This window comes from Rhinolophus hipposideros (genome assembly GCF_964194185.1).
Source record: "Rhinolophus hipposideros genome assembly, chromosome: 21".
Lineage (NCBI taxonomy): Eukaryota > Metazoa > Chordata > Mammalia > Chiroptera > Rhinolophidae > Rhinolophus > Rhinolophus hipposideros.
In genome coordinates this window covers 21,517,616-21,536,307 of record NC_138067.1, presented here as the reverse complement: position 1 = coordinate 21,536,307, position 18,692 = coordinate 21,517,616, and the positions used below count along the sequence as shown (strand labels likewise).

At 40.3% G+C, this 18,692-nt stretch overlaps 2 protein-coding genes across 2 annotated transcripts in view; both read right to left on the bottom strand.

Moving 5' to 3' along the window:
• HYDIN (HYDIN axonemal central pair apparatus protein) overlaps window positions 1-18,692 on the bottom strand; it is a 293,325-nt gene that overhangs the window by 94,909 nt on the left and 179,724 nt on the right. Inside the window, exons 28-36 of the mRNA XM_081030536.1 lie at window positions 18,006-18,143; window positions 17,155-17,332; window positions 14,727-14,851; window positions 10,945-11,072; window positions 10,391-10,527; window positions 10,023-10,150; window positions 9,695-9,886; window positions 9,225-9,374; window positions 3,077-3,316 (exon numbers count right to left, since the gene is read on the bottom strand). Coding sequence (XP_080886662.1) covers window positions 3,077-3,316; window positions 9,225-9,374; window positions 9,695-9,886; window positions 10,023-10,150; window positions 10,391-10,527; window positions 10,945-11,072; window positions 14,727-14,851; window positions 17,155-17,332; window positions 18,006-18,143 — 1,416 coding nt within the window. The remainder of the gene's footprint in view (window positions 1-3,076; window positions 3,317-9,224; window positions 9,375-9,694; window positions 9,887-10,022; window positions 10,151-10,390; window positions 10,528-10,944; window positions 11,073-14,726; window positions 14,852-17,154; window positions 17,333-18,005; window positions 18,144-18,692) is intronic.
• LOC308489436 (large ribosomal subunit protein eL32-like) lies at window positions 16,262-16,729 on the bottom strand. The gene has a single exon (XM_081030535.1). The coding sequence runs from the start codon at window positions 16,688-16,690 to the stop codon at window positions 16,283-16,285; it is 408 nt and encodes a 135-aa protein (XP_080886661.1). The 5' UTR covers window positions 16,691-16,729; the 3' UTR covers window positions 16,262-16,282.

The window sequence follows — 18,692 nt, the reverse complement described above, 5'->3', positions numbered from 1 at the left end:
ATTGTTTTAAGTTGCTAAGAGATAGATAACTAATAAGCAGTAGAAAACTAAGCATCAGACTTCATGAATAGCAAAACCTTATGAGAAAAAAATGGAGCTACACATTTAAGATATTAAAATGCAGAAAATGTGAGCCAAGGAGACTGTATCCAATCAAACCAATCTTCAAGCATAAAACCCAGAGATAAATAGTTATTCTGAGGGATTATTGTTCCCACGATCTTTACCTGAGGAATCCACTAAAGAATGAGCTTTAGACCACCCAATAGTGATTGGAGAAGCTTCATCACAAGGACTGGTGCTGGGTATTGAATACATTTAAGTGTAGAACTAAGACTACATGATGGAAATTAAATTCTGACATCTTAATATTGTAAGCTATGACACTATAGATAGATACATTAACAATACAAGAAGCAAAACATAAAAGAAGTGTGTATGAGATGATTACTCAGTAGGCATAACTGGAACTAGAAGAATATCATTTTAAATTAGAGGGTGGTGAGGAGAGGGAAAAAGAGATTAATAGCTCATTATTGCTCATTGTAGGGAAAAAAGAGGCAGTTTCTAAGAAGTAGGGTACTAAAGGTATTAGATAGTTCATACAGTTCAGCCTCAAGGTAGGAGAGCAAGGTAGAGATAGTAAAAATGGACCTGGATAGATCAATGGAACAGAACAAAGATCCCAGAAATAGACCCAAATAAATATAGTCAACTGACCTGTGACAAAAAGGCAAATGTAATACAATGGAACAAAGATAGTTTTTTTCAAAAATGGTGCTGGAACTGGACATCCACATGCAATAAAACAAATCTAGACGAATCTTACACCCTTCACAAAAATGAAGTCAAAATGGAGTGTAGACTTAAATGAAAGACATAAACCTATATAACTCCTAGAAGATAACATAAAAAATATAGATGACTTAGGGTGCGGTGATGAGTTTTTAGATACAACACCAAAGGCATGGTTCATGAAAAGAAATAATTGATGAGCTAGATAGACTTCACTAAAATTAAAAACTTCTGCTCTGCAAAAGACAATGTCAAGAGAATGAGAAGACAAAACACGGACTGAGATAAAAATATTTGCAAAAGACACATCTGAACAAACAAAACAAAGAAATTCATAGACACAGACAATAGTATCATGGTTACCAGAGAGGACGGAGGGTTGGGAAGCATGAAGAGAGGGTAAAGGGGGTCAAATATATTGTGACAGAAGGAGACTAGACTTTGGGTGGTGTGCACACAATGCAATATACAGATGATGTATTATAGAATTGTAATAGAATTGTACACCTGAAACTTATATAATGTTATTAACCATTAAATAATTTTACCCCAATAAATTTAATTTAAAAAGGACACATCTAACAAAGAACTGTTATCCAAATTATGTAAAGAACTCTTACAACTCAACAATAAGAAAACAAACAACCTGATTAAAAAGTGAGCCAAAGACCTTAACAGACACTTCACTAAATAAGAGATACAGATAAGCATATGAATAGATACTCCAGATCATATGTCATCAGGGAAATGAAAATTGAAATAGCAAGGAGATACCACTACACAACTATCTGAATGGCCCAAATCCCAAACACTGACAATATCAAATGCTAATGAGGAGGAGGAGCAACAGGAACTCTCAATTACTGCTGCTGGGAATGCAAAATGGTACAACCAGTTTGTAAAGCAGGTTGGCAGTTTCTTACAAAATTAAACATACTCTTACCATACAAGCCAGCAATCATGCTCCTTGGTACTTTCCCAAAGGAGTCAAAAATTTATGTCTACACAAAACCCCGCATGTGGATGTTTATAGCATCTTTATTCACAACTGCCAAAAACCTAGAAGCAACCAAGATATCCTTCAGTAGGTGAATGGATAAATAAACTGTGGTCCATCCAGATACTGGAATTATTCAGCGCTAAAAAGAAATGAGCTATCAAGCTATGAAAAGACATGGAGGAACCTTAAATGCATATTACTAAGTGAAAGAAGCCAATCTGAAAATTATTGGCTTTATGGTATTGTAAGCTATGACACTATAAATATAAGAAGCAAAACATGGAAGAAGTGTACATGAGATGATTACCCAGTAGGCATAACTAGAAGAAAAAGAATATAATTTTGAATTAGAGTAAAAGAATACCATTTTGAGTATCATTTTGAATGGCTTACAGAATCACTGTATGATTCCAATTATATGATATCCCGGAAAAGGCCAAACTATGGAGCCAGGGAAAGGACTAGTGGTTACTAAGGGTTGGGAAGAGGAGGGGATTAATAGGGTGAGCACAGAGGATTTTTAGGGCAGTGAAAATACTCTGCATGATACTCTAATGATGGATCCATGTCACTATACATGTGGCCAAACCCATAGAACGTCCACCACCAAGAGTGAACTCTAATGTAAACGATGGAATGTAGGTGATATGATGCGTCAGTGTAGGTTCCTCATATAACAAAGGTACCATTCTAGAAGGGATGTTGATAATGAGGGAGGCTATGAATGTGTGGGGCCAGGAGGTAATATGGGAAATCTCTGTGCCTTCCCCTCAATTTTGAGGTGAACCTAAAACTCCTCTAAAAAAACCCTAAAGTTAAAAAGAACATGGAGTAGCAATTGGAAAATATGCAGTACAGAACAAACAGAAAAAAAAAGGCAGATTTAAGCCCGAACATAATCACATTGACTGTAAATAGTCTAAATATACCAATTAAAGACAGACTACCAGAATGTATTTAAAAAAGACTCAATTATACGCTATGAAGAAACTCACTTCAAATATAATGACTGCTGCATACGCTTTTCAGTTTGAATTTTAACTATTAGCATGAATTAGTTTTTCTTGGTTGTTTAAAATGTATAATGAGATCACAAAGAAGCAATAGGCTTCTGTTCGAGGCAAGTAGGTCAAGAGACACTACGGAGTGACCTTTAAATTGCCGAGGTAGGGCTCAAGGTGAAGGATGGGTAAAGGTCATGGGGCAGTTGTCCCTGCCAGAGAACATGGCAGGGCCCAGCATGTGTAGGAAAACGGTAGTTTAGTTTTGGCCTCTGCTCACCTTCTCGTCTAGGAGATACTGCTGGTCAAATTCTAAGGAGTAAAACTCAATGGGAAAGTCGCAGGGATTCTTCACCACCACCTCGGCCTCGTCTCCAGGTGCATAAGGCAGCAGTGGCCCCAGCTCCAGAACTGAAGGACTAAATTCCAGGCGTGGCTCTAGACCTTGCCCCTGTACCAACAGCGTAAGCTTCTGAGCACCCTGCACAATCTGGAATACCAGGGTTTGACTGTAGAATTTCTGGAAATCATAAAAACAAAATAAACATCTGAATTTTTTCTGTTACATGTCATGTATAACTGAAAACCAATGATCCTGTTTAGATTAAGAGAAAAAACGTTTTTTAAACAATTGTGCAAGAACAATTTCTATTACAGTATCAGTACTGCACACCTAGCACGCCAGGCACTGTACCAACGCCTCATCACTTACAGAAGGCCTTCTGAATGCCACGCTCATCTCCCTCAGAACTCTGGTGCATTCAGATGTCCCGCTGCTACTATCTTTGCCTCTGGGCCTCATTTCATGGACCTGCTACCCACGGGCAGGGCAGGACAGGGCAGGGCAGGGCGGGACAGACGTGCGGGGGGAAGTAACACCTTCTGGGAGCAGTCCTCAAACAGTGACTCTCAGAAGTTAATGTATAAAGACCCCTGCTCCCTTGCTCCTGGGAGGGACAGTTCTGAAATGTGCACTTTGTATATTTTCCTCAGAGTTTCTAGTGGGATTAAGCTCCAATCTCCACGGTAGCTGGCTCATTCACACACCCTTTCACCTTCTACTTTTCTATGGTATTCCTTACACTTCTCAAATAATCTGTTTGCATTCAAAAATGTCTCCAGGTGTGTTTCTTAGAGAAGCTGAATGAACACATTTCCATTTTTGGAAGATACAGTTAAGCAGCTTGTCTGGAATAATCAGCTAAGGCCTTCAGTTCATCTGATGCAATTACACCCCAAATACCAGTTGACGGTGATACCAGTTATCTGAATCTGGTTTCACTGAGGAACCTATGTAAAAATGCAGATTCACGGGCCCCATTCCTAGAGATCCTGGCTTGGAAGAGGCAGGGTAAGGCTGGGGATTCTGCCTTTTTAACCAGATGCTTAGGTTGTTCTGATACAGTTGGGCTCATAGCTCAGGTTTGGAGGCCACAATTGGCTATATGATTTGAAGAGCTCCTCACTATTTTAGCTCAAGGGGGAAAATCAGATGGATGGAATGTATATGGACATACGTACATGCACAGAAACATATCTATTGTTGGAGACAGTAAGAGAATGAATTATTGGTTGAGAGGGTTTTCTATGGAATTAGCATCTTATGATCCAAACGTCTATATTTTAATTGCTTTTTTTTTTAAATTAATTTTATTGGGGTGACAATTGTTAGTAAATTTACATAGATTTCAGGTGTACAATTCTGTATTACATCGTCTATAAATCCCATTGTGTGATCACCACCCAGAGTCAGTTCTCCTTCCATCACCATATATTTGATCCCCTTTACCCTCATCACCCACCCCCCACCCCCTTACCCTCTGGTAACCACTAAATTATTGTCTGTGTCTATGAGTTTTTGTTTCTCATTTGTTTGTCTTGTTCTTTTTGGTTTATATACCACATATCAGTGAAATCATAGGGTTCTCTGCTTTTTCTGTCTGACTTATTTCACTTAGCATTATTCTCTCGAGATCCATCCATGTTGTCACAGATGCTCCTATATCATCTTTCCTTAACGCCGAATAGTATTCCATTGTGTATATGTACCACAACTTCTTTATCCATTCATCTATCGAAGGACATTTTGGTTGTTTCCATGTCTTGGCCACCGTAAACAAAGCTGCAATGAACATTGGCGTACACGTGTCTCTATAGAGAAATGCTTTTATATTTTTGGGGTAGATACCCAGGAGAGCGATTGCTGGGTCATATGGTAATTCTATTCGTAATTTCTTGAGGAACCTCCACACTGCCTTCCATAGCGGCTGCACCAGTCTGCATTCCCACCAACAGTGTATGAGAGTTCCTTTTTCTCCACAGCCTCTCCAACACTTGTTACTATTTGTTTTGTTGATGAAAGCCATTCTGACTGGGGTGAGGTGATAGCTCATTGTGGTTTTCATTTGCATTTCTCTGATGATTAGCGATGTTGAGCATTTTTTCATATGTCTATTTGCCATTTGTATATCCTCTTTGGAGAAATGTCTCTTCAGGTCCTCTGTCCATTTTTCAATTGGGTTGTTTGTTTTTTTGTTGTTGAGTTTCATGAGTTCCTTGTATATTTTGGATATTAGCCCCTTATCAGAGGAACTGTTTGCGAAAATCTTCTCCCATTCAGTTGGTTGCCTCATTATTTTGTCAATAGTTTCTTTTGCTGTGCAGAAGCTTTTCAGTTTCATATAATCCCATTTGTTTATTTTAGTTTTTACTTCCATTGCCTTTGGAGTCAAATTCATAAAATGCTCTTTGAACCCAAAGTCCATAAGTTTAGTACCTATGTTTTCTTCAATGCAGTTTATTGTGTCAGGTCTTATGCTTAAGTCTTTGATCCATTTTGAATTAATTTTGGTACATGGTGATAGCAGTCCAGTTTCATTCTTTTGCACGTAGCTATCCAATTCTGCCAGCACCATTTATTGAAGAGGCTGTCTTTCCTCCATTGTATGTTTTTAGCTTCTTTGTCAAAAATTATCTGTCCATATTTATGTGGTTTTATTTCTGGGTTCTCAATTCTATTCCATTGGTCTATGTGTCTGTTTTTCCGCCAATACCAAGCTGTTTTGATTATTGTAGCCCTGTAGTACAAGCAAAAATCAGGGAGTGTGATACCTCCAGTATTGTTCTTTTTTTTTTAATATTGCTTTGGCTATTCGGGGTCTTTTGTGGTTCCAAACAAATCTGATGATTTTTTGTTCTATTTCTTTAAAAAATGCCATTGGGATTTTAATGGGGATTGCATTAAATCTGTATATGGCTTTGGGTAATATGGCCATTTTAACTATGTTGATTCTTCCAATCCATGAGCACGGAATGTCCTTCCATTTCTTTGTGTCGTCTTCAATTTCTTTCAAAAATGTCTTATAGTTTTCAGCATATAAATCCTTCACATCCTTGGTTAAGTTTATTCCTAGGTATTTTATTCTTTTTGCTGCAATTGCAAAAGGAATTGTTTTTTCTATCTCTTTTTCTGAGATTTCATTGTTGGTATATAGGAAAGCAATGGACTTTTGTACGTTGATTTTGTAGCCAGCAACTTTACTGTATTCATTGATTGTTTCTAATAGCTTTTTGGTGGAGTCTTTAGGGTTTTCTATATATAGCATCATGTCATCTGCAAAGAGTGACAATTTAACTTCTTCATTCCCAATTTGGATGCCTTTTATTTCTTTCTCTTGCCTGATAGCTCTGGCGAGGACTTCCAACACTATGTTGAAAAGCAGAGGTGATAGGGGACAACCTTGTCGTGTTCCTGAACGTAGAGCAAAGGGCTTCAGCTTTTCACCATTAATTATGAGATTAGCTGAGGGCTTGTCGTATATGGCCTTTATTATGTTGAGGTATTTTCCTTCTATACCAATTTTAGTAAGTGTTTTAATCATAAATGGATGTTGTATCTTATCAAATGCTTTTTCTGCATCAATTGATAGAATCATATGATTTTTGTCCTTTATTTTGTTTATGTGATGTATCACATTGATGGATTTGCGGATGTTGAACCATCCTTGTGCCCCGGGGATGAACCCCACTTGGTCGTGATGAATAATCTTTTTAATGCATTGTTGTATTCGATTTGCTAGAATTTTGTTTAGGATTTTAGCATCTGTATTCATCAGAGATATAGGTCTGTAGTTTTCTTTTTTTGTGTTGTCCTTACCAGGTTTTGGTATCAGGGTAATATTGGCCTCATAAAATGAGTTAGGGAGTACTGACTCTTCTTCAATTTTTTGGAAGAGTTTGAGCAGGATTGGTATTAGATCCTCTTTGAAGGTTTGGTAGAATTCACTGGTGAAGCCATCTGGTCCAGGACTTTTGATTTTGGGAAGGTTTTTGATGACTGATTCAATTTCGTTACTGGTGATCGGCCTGTTAAGATTTTCCAGTTCTTCATGATTCAGCCTTGGAAGGCTATATGTTTCTAAGAACTTGTCCATTTCTTCTAAGTTTTTAAATTTGGTGGCATATAGTCCTTCATAGTATTCTTGGATAATCCTTTGTATTTCTGTGGTGTCCGTGATAACTTCCCCTTTTTCATTTCTGATTTTGTTAATTAGTGTCTTCTCTCTTTTTATCTTAGTGAGTCTAGCCAAGGGTTTGTCGATTTTTAATTGCTTTTTAGGGAAATCTTTCAAAAGCATTTTCTTCATTCCCTTGTTTTCTCATATGGAGTATTCTGCACACATATTATAAGGCCGAGGAGTTGTTAGAAAGGACCTAGGTGATTTCTCTGTGCTGCTGATGCTATTGCAGATGGAGGCGTGGATTGTACGGGCTGCATTCCTTGGGTACAGCCAATAAATCCTCTCCCGAGTGATGGAAACCGTTTATTAACTTTGACCAATTGCAAGTCAACATTTATAGAACTGTCTGAACGAATCTATTTTTTTTTTTTACTACATTTACTGGTATTTCCTTCATTCAATAAAACATCCAAAATCTTGAGTGAACCCCCGACGGTCTTAAGACTCTCTAAAAACAAAAAACATATTCATTCTATTTTATTTTAAAAGGGTTGGGAGAACTTGATAATAATAGAAACAGGGACTTTACTTTAGAATCATATATGAAGTCATTCACGTTGCTTTTTTCTCACTGTAGCTTTTTAAGCATTTCTTCAAAGCCATTACCAGGAAAATGGGAGTTAACCATAGGTATTCTAAAGACTCACACTGATTTTTTTTCTTTAAAAGAAAAAACAGAGAAAAACATCTCCCAAATGCCTTAACCTTTGAGCAAGAGTCTTTACCGTGTAACCTTTTGAGATTGTCTCTAATTCTAGGTATTTATTATTGTTAAATACTACTGTGTTTCCCTGAAAATAAGATCTAGCTGGACCATCAGCTCTAATGTGTCTTTTGGAGCAAAAATTAATATAAGACCCAGTCTTATTTTAATATAAGACCGAGTATAATATAATATAATATAATATAATATAATATAATATAATATAATATAATACAATACAATACTGGGTCTAATATTAATTTTTGCTCCAAAAGACGCATTAGAGCTGATGGTCTGGCTAGGTCTTATTTTCGAGGAAACACAGTATGTTCTTTGTCAGGAATAGCTTTGTGCTGAAGATGTTCACAAAAGAAGTGTTTGTGAGACCCAAGGAGTATGTCTACCAGGAAGTACTTATTATTATTAAAACCACTGATGGTAACAGGTAACAGTTATTGAGACACTACATATAGAGCAGTATGCTGTGTATTTATTCCATATTAATTAATTTAATCTTCAAAATGACCCTAGGAGGTAGCTATTGCAGTTGATAATGTCTTACCTGAAATCCTGGGGGCCAGATGCTGTCAAATTCAGATTTTGAAAAGGTAAATACATTCATATACCCCATGCTACCTAATATCAGCAGCAGGGTCCCCTGTAGTCAAACATATTAATATTTCTGCAGTTGCAATGTTTGACTCTGCAAACTAAGTGGGATAAATAAAGGTTACATAGCCTCATGTCAGTTCAGACAAGGTTTTTCTGCCAAATGAGTTTGGGTATGAAACTTATGAAAATGTTTTCTAGTTTCTGGAGCATACTGGATTTCAGAATTGCAATTAGGGATTTTTGACGCATGATAGCATTCTTTTTCATTTTATCTGTGGGCAAACAGAAGTTGAGAGAGGTTAAGTAATTTGTTCAAAGTCATGAAGTGACTCTAAGTGCAGAGGCAGAAGGCTACTCTCCCAGGTCTGCTGATAAAAGTCAATGTGTTAGGTATATCTGCTAATTCCAGAGCTGGTTCTCTTAACCACCAGACCACACAGCTCGTACATGAACCACTAGCACTTGAGATGTCATAATCAGAACAGTGAGGCACAGGTCACTCAGAGCTTCCCTGGAGACCCAATTGAGCATGGTTTTTGAGTAAAGCTCAGAGATCCAGAGTCTGAATGAAACCACATTTCATTAAACCTTACCTCTTCTTTGGGCATAAATTTCACTTGCACATTGGACTTCTCTCCAGGATGCAAAACCCCAGAAGTAGGCTGGACCTCAAAGATCCGTGTGTTTGGCTTTAATTCAGCACGCAGTTTCTGTCTTAAGTACTTTGGCATGTGTTTCTCCAGCTGGTTAATAGATATTAGATAATTAGATCATTGTCTATGGAAAATGGACTTTTCCATCCTCCACTCACTCAACCTAATTTTACTGAGTACCTCCCAGGTATCAGGGAATGTGTGGGTACCAGGGGTACAAAGATGAATAAGACATTCACCAGATAGCCTGGCGTGATAGATCCTTGAGTGCTGGGCTAAGGGATTAGATTTTATTCAAGAGGTAATAGTTGTCACTGAAAGTCTTTGATCAGGAGAGTGAATGCCTGGAATTACAAATCTGGCTGAAATGGAGATGGGAAAAGGGGGACCCATGGGCTTAACTCACTTACCTTGTTAAATGGCTTAGGGCTGTGGACAAACCATTCACAAGGGACTTGGAGATGATTGGAAAGCTGAATGGTTTCCATGAGGCACTGTCCACACTGAATTGTGGCAAAGTTCACTTTTTCACAAGACAGTGCCATAGTGGGAACGGTCACTGTGGCTTGGAGACAGATGTGAACTGCTGGGCCTCCAACCACCTAAGGTGGATATAAAATTGCTGTTAGCACACGGCACAGGGTTGGGAGAAGAACCATGGCTCTGAAATAGTAACTGGATCATCCCACGGGTGATTGGAAGCTGGGGGGGTCAGCTGGGCCCAACAGTGCACCTTACCTTAATGGGCAGAATGACTTCTTTGTGGCCAACAGAAAGATTGGCCCCTTGTGGGTCAAATCTCACTTCAAATGTTTCCGTTTCACAGTAAGGCAGATTCTTTACACGATCTAGCTCGGTACTGAAGCCTGGGCCAAGACAAACAAAAATTTCTTTGTGGGAAACAGAAATAGCAAACGAGCTGCTTTAGATAGAGCCCCTCTGGGACAGGATGACCATTCAAGGAATCAATTAATGACCCCCAAATTCTTTCAGCTGATCCCAGGAGAAGCATGGGCACTGTTCCAGAAAGCCAGTCCAGATGACCTTGTTAGACATGACAGGTGCAGTGTGACAGTGTTACAAATGACAAGGTGTAGCCTGGTTACCTGTGTCGTGAAGGACGCGCTTTTCTGCGTGGAAGGACACTGGGAAGTGACTGGTGTTGGTGATCTTGATGATGTGGGTTCGGATGTCACCCAGGATGATGAAGCCAAAGTCCAGGATATACTCCGGCAGCTGGATTCTGAAATGGTTAACAAGCTCTCCTTACCAGTCACTTTTCCAAAAGAGAGAGTGTGCGGCTCTCTTCTATCTCCTCTGCACCATGCTTTACTCTGGAATTGAGAACAACTAATGGCTCCCAGAAAGGAGACGAGGCCTCCAGAAGTTCACACTGCTGTTTCAGTCATTATCTCAACACACATTCAGTGTGGGCCCTCATGAACCTGAAATCGGGCCTGGCCATTAGGCAAAGCTGGAGGCTTCTGACTTTAATGGGCAGAGTTCTCCCTGGTGGGCTGGATGCTAGAGGATGACAGATGGCAGAGGCAAGAGGATTGCATTCCTAAATGGTCAACCATTATTTTAGGGAGCACTCTGGTGGGCAGCACTTCTTGCTCCGTTACGCCCTGAAACAAGCACAACACAGACGGGCACTCACTTGGCCAGTCTGCGGCGACACCGATGGCTGCCATTGTCCATGGGATTGGAGATAACTGTTTTCTGATGTTCTAGGGCATAGTCTTCGACTATAAGTCTCTCTACTTCCATCTGGAGTTGAGCATTTAACTGAGAGCAAAAGAGAGTTGAGCAAGAGAGACGAGCAAGTGAGCAAATTCTCCTAGAACATGCATTCTCAATGTGGGCTATATCACGTCTAAGGGGGTGAAAATTGGTTCTTGGAGGGGGCAAAAAATCTTAGCTATCACAATAGTTTGTGGCCCTCCAAAGGGCCACAGTACACAAACAGATATACAATCTATTTGTGGTATTAACATTTTTATGGGGGGTGGGGTGAGGTAAGCAAACCGGCATATGTATACCATGTGTAGTCTAAGCAATAAGAAGGAATGAAATACTGATATTGATGGACCTCAAGGGCATCATGGTGAATGAAAAATGCCAATCCCAAAAGGTTATATACGGTATGATCCCATTTACATAACATTCTTGAATGACCAAAGTAGTGAGATGAAGAACAGATTAGTGATTGCCAGGGGCAAGGGATGGGGAAGTTTGGGGTGGGTATGGCTGTAAAGGAGTGGTATGCAAGGGCAAATATAAACTGAAAATAAGGGTTTAATCTTTCTGCTGAAAATAAGGGAAGAGATTTATCCCCACTCCCGTTTCTTAGACCATTTACTTTAAACAAAACTGGGAAGTTCTTTGTAAATCTTTTCAAAGGTTATATAAACCTCTTATGAGCTTTACAATCCAGAGTATCTTTCTCAAGGACCTGGCCACCAACTCTTGGATGAAATCCTCAAGGATGATAGAGCCTCTATCACGCAGTTTCTGTGGGAGCCTAACTTCAGAGGGCCCTGTCATAAAAACAGGAGAAGGGTGGTTTCCTTTGGATAAAGCCAATGGTCACCCCAATTACCATATGAATTTAGGATGAACTACGTGTGACAAATGGTGCTGTCGTCCTCTAATTTGAGGACTAGTTACAATTCTTATTTAAGGATTAGTTAGTGTTTACTTTGAGAACATGTACGGAATGGTTGCATTTGCTTGGCTATATAAAAGGCTGATATTCCTTTCTGTCTTTGCAATCTCTTAGTGGACTGCCTATGACACAGATCACATTCTGGCTTAATAATTATTTAATAATAAAATTATTATTCTCTATCTCTTATAACTTTGTGGAAAGATTTTCTGGGTTGGAAGGAGATTTTGTTTTCAATTCTATTTCCCCAACAAGCATAGGGATCCTTAAGGTGATGGAGCAGTTCTATAACTTAATTGTGGTGGTTACACAACTCTACACATATGAAAAAACTGCAAAGAAACACACACACGTACACACACACACACACACACACACACACCAGGGTATATAAAAATGGTGAAATCTGAATAAGCTCCGTAGCTTGTATCAATGTCAATTTCCTGGTTTTGATATTGTACTATGGTCATCTAAGACATTACCAATGGGAGAAACATTTTTTTTTTGCAACTTCCTATGAATTACAACTATTTCAAAATAAAAATTTAAAAAATTAATATCAAACTCTTCAAACAGATTATGTTTTACAGTTAGTAAATGTATTTCATGAGGTATTAGGGAAAAGATGTCTTGGGGGGAGTGATAGTGAAAAAACGTTGAGAAATACAGTTCTAGAAGGTCCAAACCTGAAGTCCAGAGCCAGGAGGGAAAGGTTACTGTGTGAAGTGGCCCGTAATGAGACAAGAGGGAGAGGTGGGAACTGTGACAGACTGGGAAGGGCCTCCTTCACTTACAGGCCTTTCCAGTCATCTAGATTCTGGAACAGCAAAGCCAACCCCAGGCTTGGCTCCTGAGCCACAAGTGGTCGACCCCTAGCTCATGCAGGAGGACAAGCTCACTCTGCTCATGCCATCACATTCTTCACAAGCCCACCCCAAGTCTGGAGGGACCGCCAGAGATAGCTGTTTCTCCGGCTCTGATGAGGAGCCACCTGGGAATGCAGTTAGCAGTGTGGAAACACACTGCTGCCCCTCATGACAGCTGAGGGTCTGGCAGGAGCAGGCAGAGGCTAAGAACATGGTGTTAGGAGTTAGGCAGGCCTGGATTCAAATCCTAGCTCTGCTGCTTGCCTCGGAAATGCACTTCACTTCTGATTTCTGTAGAATTAAGATAATAATGGTACTGTACTCCCCTCTCCCCCCATTGTGGGGGATTTAATGAAATAATAATGCAGGTCAATAGTGTGTCACAGGCCTAGAATAAGAACGATAAATTTTCTTAATACGTAAATAAATGTTCTTCATAAGCTATTGTTATTAATTATGATTATTCATGGAGCTAAGGTTCACTTTCAGTATCTGCAAAATAAGTAAGTGAGGGTGGCCTTTGGGGCTCCCAGTTTCCACAGTGACACCCCTCTCCCCCATTTTAGAATCCCCTCTTAACCAGTCCAATGACTCTCTAGCTACATATATAATTCTTCCTCAGGACAATATTGTCAAGTCCATTTACGTTTTAAAAGAAGAGTCCAAAGGGAAAGCAGCCTTCATGGTCCAGAATAGACTGAGGAATTTCAGGGAATGGTGAGAGAGGACATTTTGGGATTTTGTCTTCATATCTTACAGCAGGCACAGCCTTTATTTATAAGCTGGGTCACTCTCTCCCTTAAGAGACCACCTCTTGGCTTGGCTCCCACCTTGGAGGCACCACACTCTCCCAATTATTCCTGAACCACTTTGGCTGTCCTTCTCCCCCACTTAGTTGTTGGGTACATGAGGTCTCTACTGCGAATTTGACCTCTTCCCTGATCACTCAACACACTTCCCAGGGAAGTGCACCTTTTCCTGTGATGACAATGACATGTGCTGACTCTTACCTCACTTTCTCCATCCTCTCTCTCTCCCCAGGTCCATAGCAATGGTTCCAACTCCCTATTGGACATCTCCACTTAGATGATGCAAGAAATCTCATGAGTAATAACAGACCATCTGAACTCACTTTCCTTCCTCCTCTTTCACCCTAAACTTGCTTCTCCTCCTGAGTTTTCTTTCAGTGTCCCCTCCTTATTTGTCATCCAAGCAAATCACCTGGAGGTCACCTCACCCCCACATCCAAACAATCCCTGACCAATCCACCTCAGAAATATTTCTTGAATCTACCCAATTCTCCCTAGTCCTTTGGTCACCATCTTTGTTTACATGACAACCATCTCTCATCTAGAAGTACTCCCTCAGCTTTTTGAATAACTGATCTCACTACATCTACTCTCATCCCCACCAAGCCCCGGTCTTCTAGGAACTCCACAAGGCAGCCAGAGGGAGCTTTTGAAGAAAAGCAAAATCCCACAAGACTGAAAGGACAACTTGAAGCTAAAAGGGCACCCTCCACAACTAAGATTGAAAGGACAACAACTTGACTTGGAAAAAAAAAAAGTCCTGGAAGTACACACTGTTCCCCAATAAAGTCCTGTTCCCCTTCAAAAAAATAAAATTCTGAAAAAAAAGAAAAGCAAAATCAGGTTACCCATAGTCCTAGTTGAAACACTTAGTGACTACCTGTTGCTCTCAGGATCAAGTTTAAAACCATTAATAGGTTCACTGGGGGCTGCTTACCTTTTCAGGCTCCTCTTGGCTCCCTGATCTCCCCACTTTGCTTTAGCTTTACCTTTTTCTCCTGTCTATTTCTCAGGGACATCACGTCCTTCTTGCCCCTGGGCTTTTGCACATATTGTCCTTTTGCCACATACATTCTGTGTGGACTGAGGCTAGCCTTACCTCAAAAGATTCATCCTCAGGCATTTCCTCAGTTGTCTCTAAATGATCCAGTGTTTCATATTTGTTGTACTCTTTTTCTAGGTTTTGTTTGGCCTGATTAAAGAAGGTTTCATATTTTTCATTTCCTGTGGGGGTTGAAAGGAAAAGAAAATTGGGATGGTTAGAAATATAGGAATTATGCCCCAACACAGACTCTTAGCTAAGGGCAAATAAAATGAGAAGAAAAGCAAACTTTTTGGTACCTCCCTTGCCATGTTTTCTCTACTTTAGAGGGTGAGGTAATTTGTGGGTGAGTGGAATTTGTATCAGAGACCTCACTGAGCTTAATGAGATTATACCTTAGTGAGCTACTAGGTGGTTCTCAAAAAATTAATGGCAGCAACATCTGAAGTCACTCGTAGGGTGACCAACTGGATCCCAGATTTCTTTGTACTTTTCCAGTTCCAGCACTGACAGCTACACAACCTGGAAACCCCTCATGCTGGACAAACCCAGACCGTTGGTCAATCTTTAAATTAGTCTTCATGTTTATTAAATCTCAATTAACAACAAAATATATTTGGGTCAAGTTGCTTTCATTATAACTGAATAAGCAAAACGATCCCCCGAATCAGACAGGGTGGGCAGTTGGTAGAGAGATTTCAGACACCCCAGTTCACCAGTAAGCAGTACAAATGCAAATGCTTGAGGAGCAAGGCAGGCAAAGTAATTACAGTGCCTGTGAGGAAACAATAAGAAATGCTGGGACTGTGGGGAAATGGAGCACAGAAGACCCAACTAATCGTATTCAGATTTCAATTATTTTAAAGCCTTGTCTAGACAAACCATGTCTACTGCCTGAAGAGGCCAGCTGGGTGCCCGGTTTTCAACTAACCGTGGGGTGAAGGCTTTCCTTCCCGACAGTTATAAGAGTATGTGGACTTGGACTCACTCCTGTCTAGCCGGAACACTAGATGTTAGAGTGTGACATGGTCTTAGATGTACTAATATTTGTGTTCACCTTTTCAGGGAACAGGCAATTAGGATTGAATAGATGATTATTAACATCTATTGATTTTGGGGAATGGGGGAGGAGAAAGGCTGGGGGGTGAGGGCTTACTCTGAAGCTGTTTAGGGGATGTAGATTGCAAAGAGCTTGAAGAGGGTGTCAAAAGAAGAGCAAGGAGTTTCTCTTGACCTTACGTCCAGCAAGAATGACCCAGAGAGATTCTATGTCTCAAAGAGCTGCTGAGTTGAGTTTTGGGATCTGCCAAGACAGAAATACTCTGGTACAGAGGGATGGCTCTGGAGGCCATATGTTATCAGGAAAGCCTTCGCTAGACATGTGGGCAGACAATTAATAACAGTCTAAATGAGCCTCCGAACTCTGGAATGCCAAAAGAAGGGGTCAGAACCTTGGTTGCCTTTCAGGATAGTTTATATATATATATATATATATATATATATATATATATATATATATATATATATATATATATATATATACATATATATATATATTTTTTTTTTTGAAGAATTTTATGGTTTTATTAAAACACAGTTTGCACACAAGCTGTCTATTCATTTTCTTCACTGTGCAGCCGGGCATTGGGATTGGTGACTCTGATGGCCAGCTGGGCTGCTCTTTCCACAATGGCTTTGCGGTTCTTTGAGGAGACGTTGTGAGCAATTTCAGCACAGTAAGATTTGTTGCACATCAGCAGCACTTCAAGCTCCTTGACGTTGTGGACCAGGAACTTCCAAAAGCCACTGGGCAGCATGTGCTTTGTTTTCTTGTTACTCCCATAACCAATGTTGGGCATCAAGATCTGGCCCTTGAATCTTCTACGCACCCTGTTGTCAATGCCTCTGGGTTTCCGCCAGTTACGCTTAATTTTGACATATCGGTCTGACTGGTGCCGGATAAACTTCTCGGTCCTCTTTTTGACGATTTTGGGCTTCACGAGTGGTCTAAGGGCAGCCATGATACCGAGTAGAAGATGAACGCCACCTCCGTAGGCAGCGCAGAGGAGGATAGTTTATATTTTGAGAATTGTACTCCTTGCAGTAAAATCAGCCTTCGTGTTCTCAACGGCCATCTGTGAGTGTGCTGCTGGGAAAGGACCACTCAAGATGAGATTATAGCCGGCAGTAATGGGTGCTGGAAGAAAAGGCCTTGGGAAGTGCAATCTCCTGATGCCTCTGTAAGAAATCCAGTGATGGCAAAACTGGCCAGAGATCTTAATTTGGGACTGCCATGACCATGTCTTGTCTCACTAAACTCAGATCTCCTAGTCAATTTCAACTCAACTTTTTTTTGCTGTTGATGAATAACACAGAAGGGAACTACTGAGGACTGCCAAGCAAATAATGCAATTAATTAACCATCAACCTTCAAACAAGCGAAGCTGAAATGTCCCAGTGGGGGAACATGAGCGGGTAGTAGTACCTTTGAGGTTCCTGGGGAGGTCGAGGCAGATACGGGGAAAGATGCCTTCTCCACTCAGTGTGAAATTTTCTGGGTCAAGGTGGGCGATCTGTATCTGGAAACTCCTTTGAAAGATCCCAGGTACTCCAGGTAAGTAGTAAACCTTCAACACCTGTTCTTTAAGTGAACTGATAAAACCCTACACAGCAGGAAAAACAGAGAGAACTTTAAAATTTACAGTGGACGCCTACTTCTGGCAGTCTGATGGACTAGATAATCCCAAAGGTCTATTGTGCCTTGTTATTCATCATTCACATTCCTCCCGCAAGATTTATTTTCACGATGAGAAAAATGCAACAAAAGTTCCTTAAAACTGATAGATGAACGTATGTACAAGAAACTACCACCTCCCTTTTCTTCGAAGCTGATTTGCAGTCCACTGGTGTTTTCACACCTGCTAATGAAAAATTGCTTTTATTTGTAGGAGTCAGTGGAGAGGAGGCCCTCAGCTTCAAGGAATTACAAGAGAAGTGTGAGGACACAAATGGAGATCAACTATTCTTAGAACCATGGGACAAAAATCCATAGGGTTGTATTGTTTTCTTCACTACTGAATCCCTAGTGGCTGAACAGTGCCCAGCTAGTGAAGGACTCAAACACTTGTTTAATGAATGAGTGAAGTGCTTATTTAGATTTATTTATTTTGCCTTTGTGAACTCTTTCATTTTAATAATAATAAAAAAATTACCCCTGTACTGCTGGTAGCGAATGTTCGGTGTAATCGGACGCACCTCTGGAGTGTAGCTTGTGAGTGTGAATTTGGGCTCCTCTGATCTTACCACATGGCCATGATGGGCGGGAAGGCTCCTTACCGAGGGAGGCAGGACGAGTGGCATTCCGGGCATAAGGCTGTCTGGTGCAGACTGGTGATCAGTGAGAAACCTGAACTCAAAGCCGACTTTCCCAGTGTTCTTCAGCGTGATGTCAGTCTCTGTGACTTGGTGAAACAGCTTGACAGGAGAAGGAGGAAAAGAGTGATTCCTCTGTCATCCCCTCTTTGGGATGCTGCTAGCATCCTGACAAAGGAGGCGGGACAAACGTGCCTCATGGACATGGATTTTATTTTTCATGATGTAGATGCCGCCAGTCCCCATTCTAGTATCACAGAAAGGTGCCCCCTAGGGCGGAAGGGACACTAGACGCTGGACACCTGGCTCCATCTAGTTCTTCTAACAATTAATATACTTGAGTGTGGTTGTGGGGTGAGCATCTAACTTCCCCGGACTTCTGTTTCTTTACCACAAAAATTCTTAAAGTGAGTTTTTCTATACCAAGAAAATGTTCTTTTTTTTTTTTTTTTTTTTTTTTTTAAAGCATAAGATTTGAGGTCAGAATTTTCTAGAATGAATTTTCCTATTTATACGTTAGGGACATGGAAATAATAGGCCAGATGTGTTCTTTTTCCTGAGATTTTGCTAACTTAATTAAGCAGCTAATCAGCAGGTCCAATAACCTGAGGTCACTTCAGGGGTTCTTAGGACAAGTGAGGGCAAGGACCA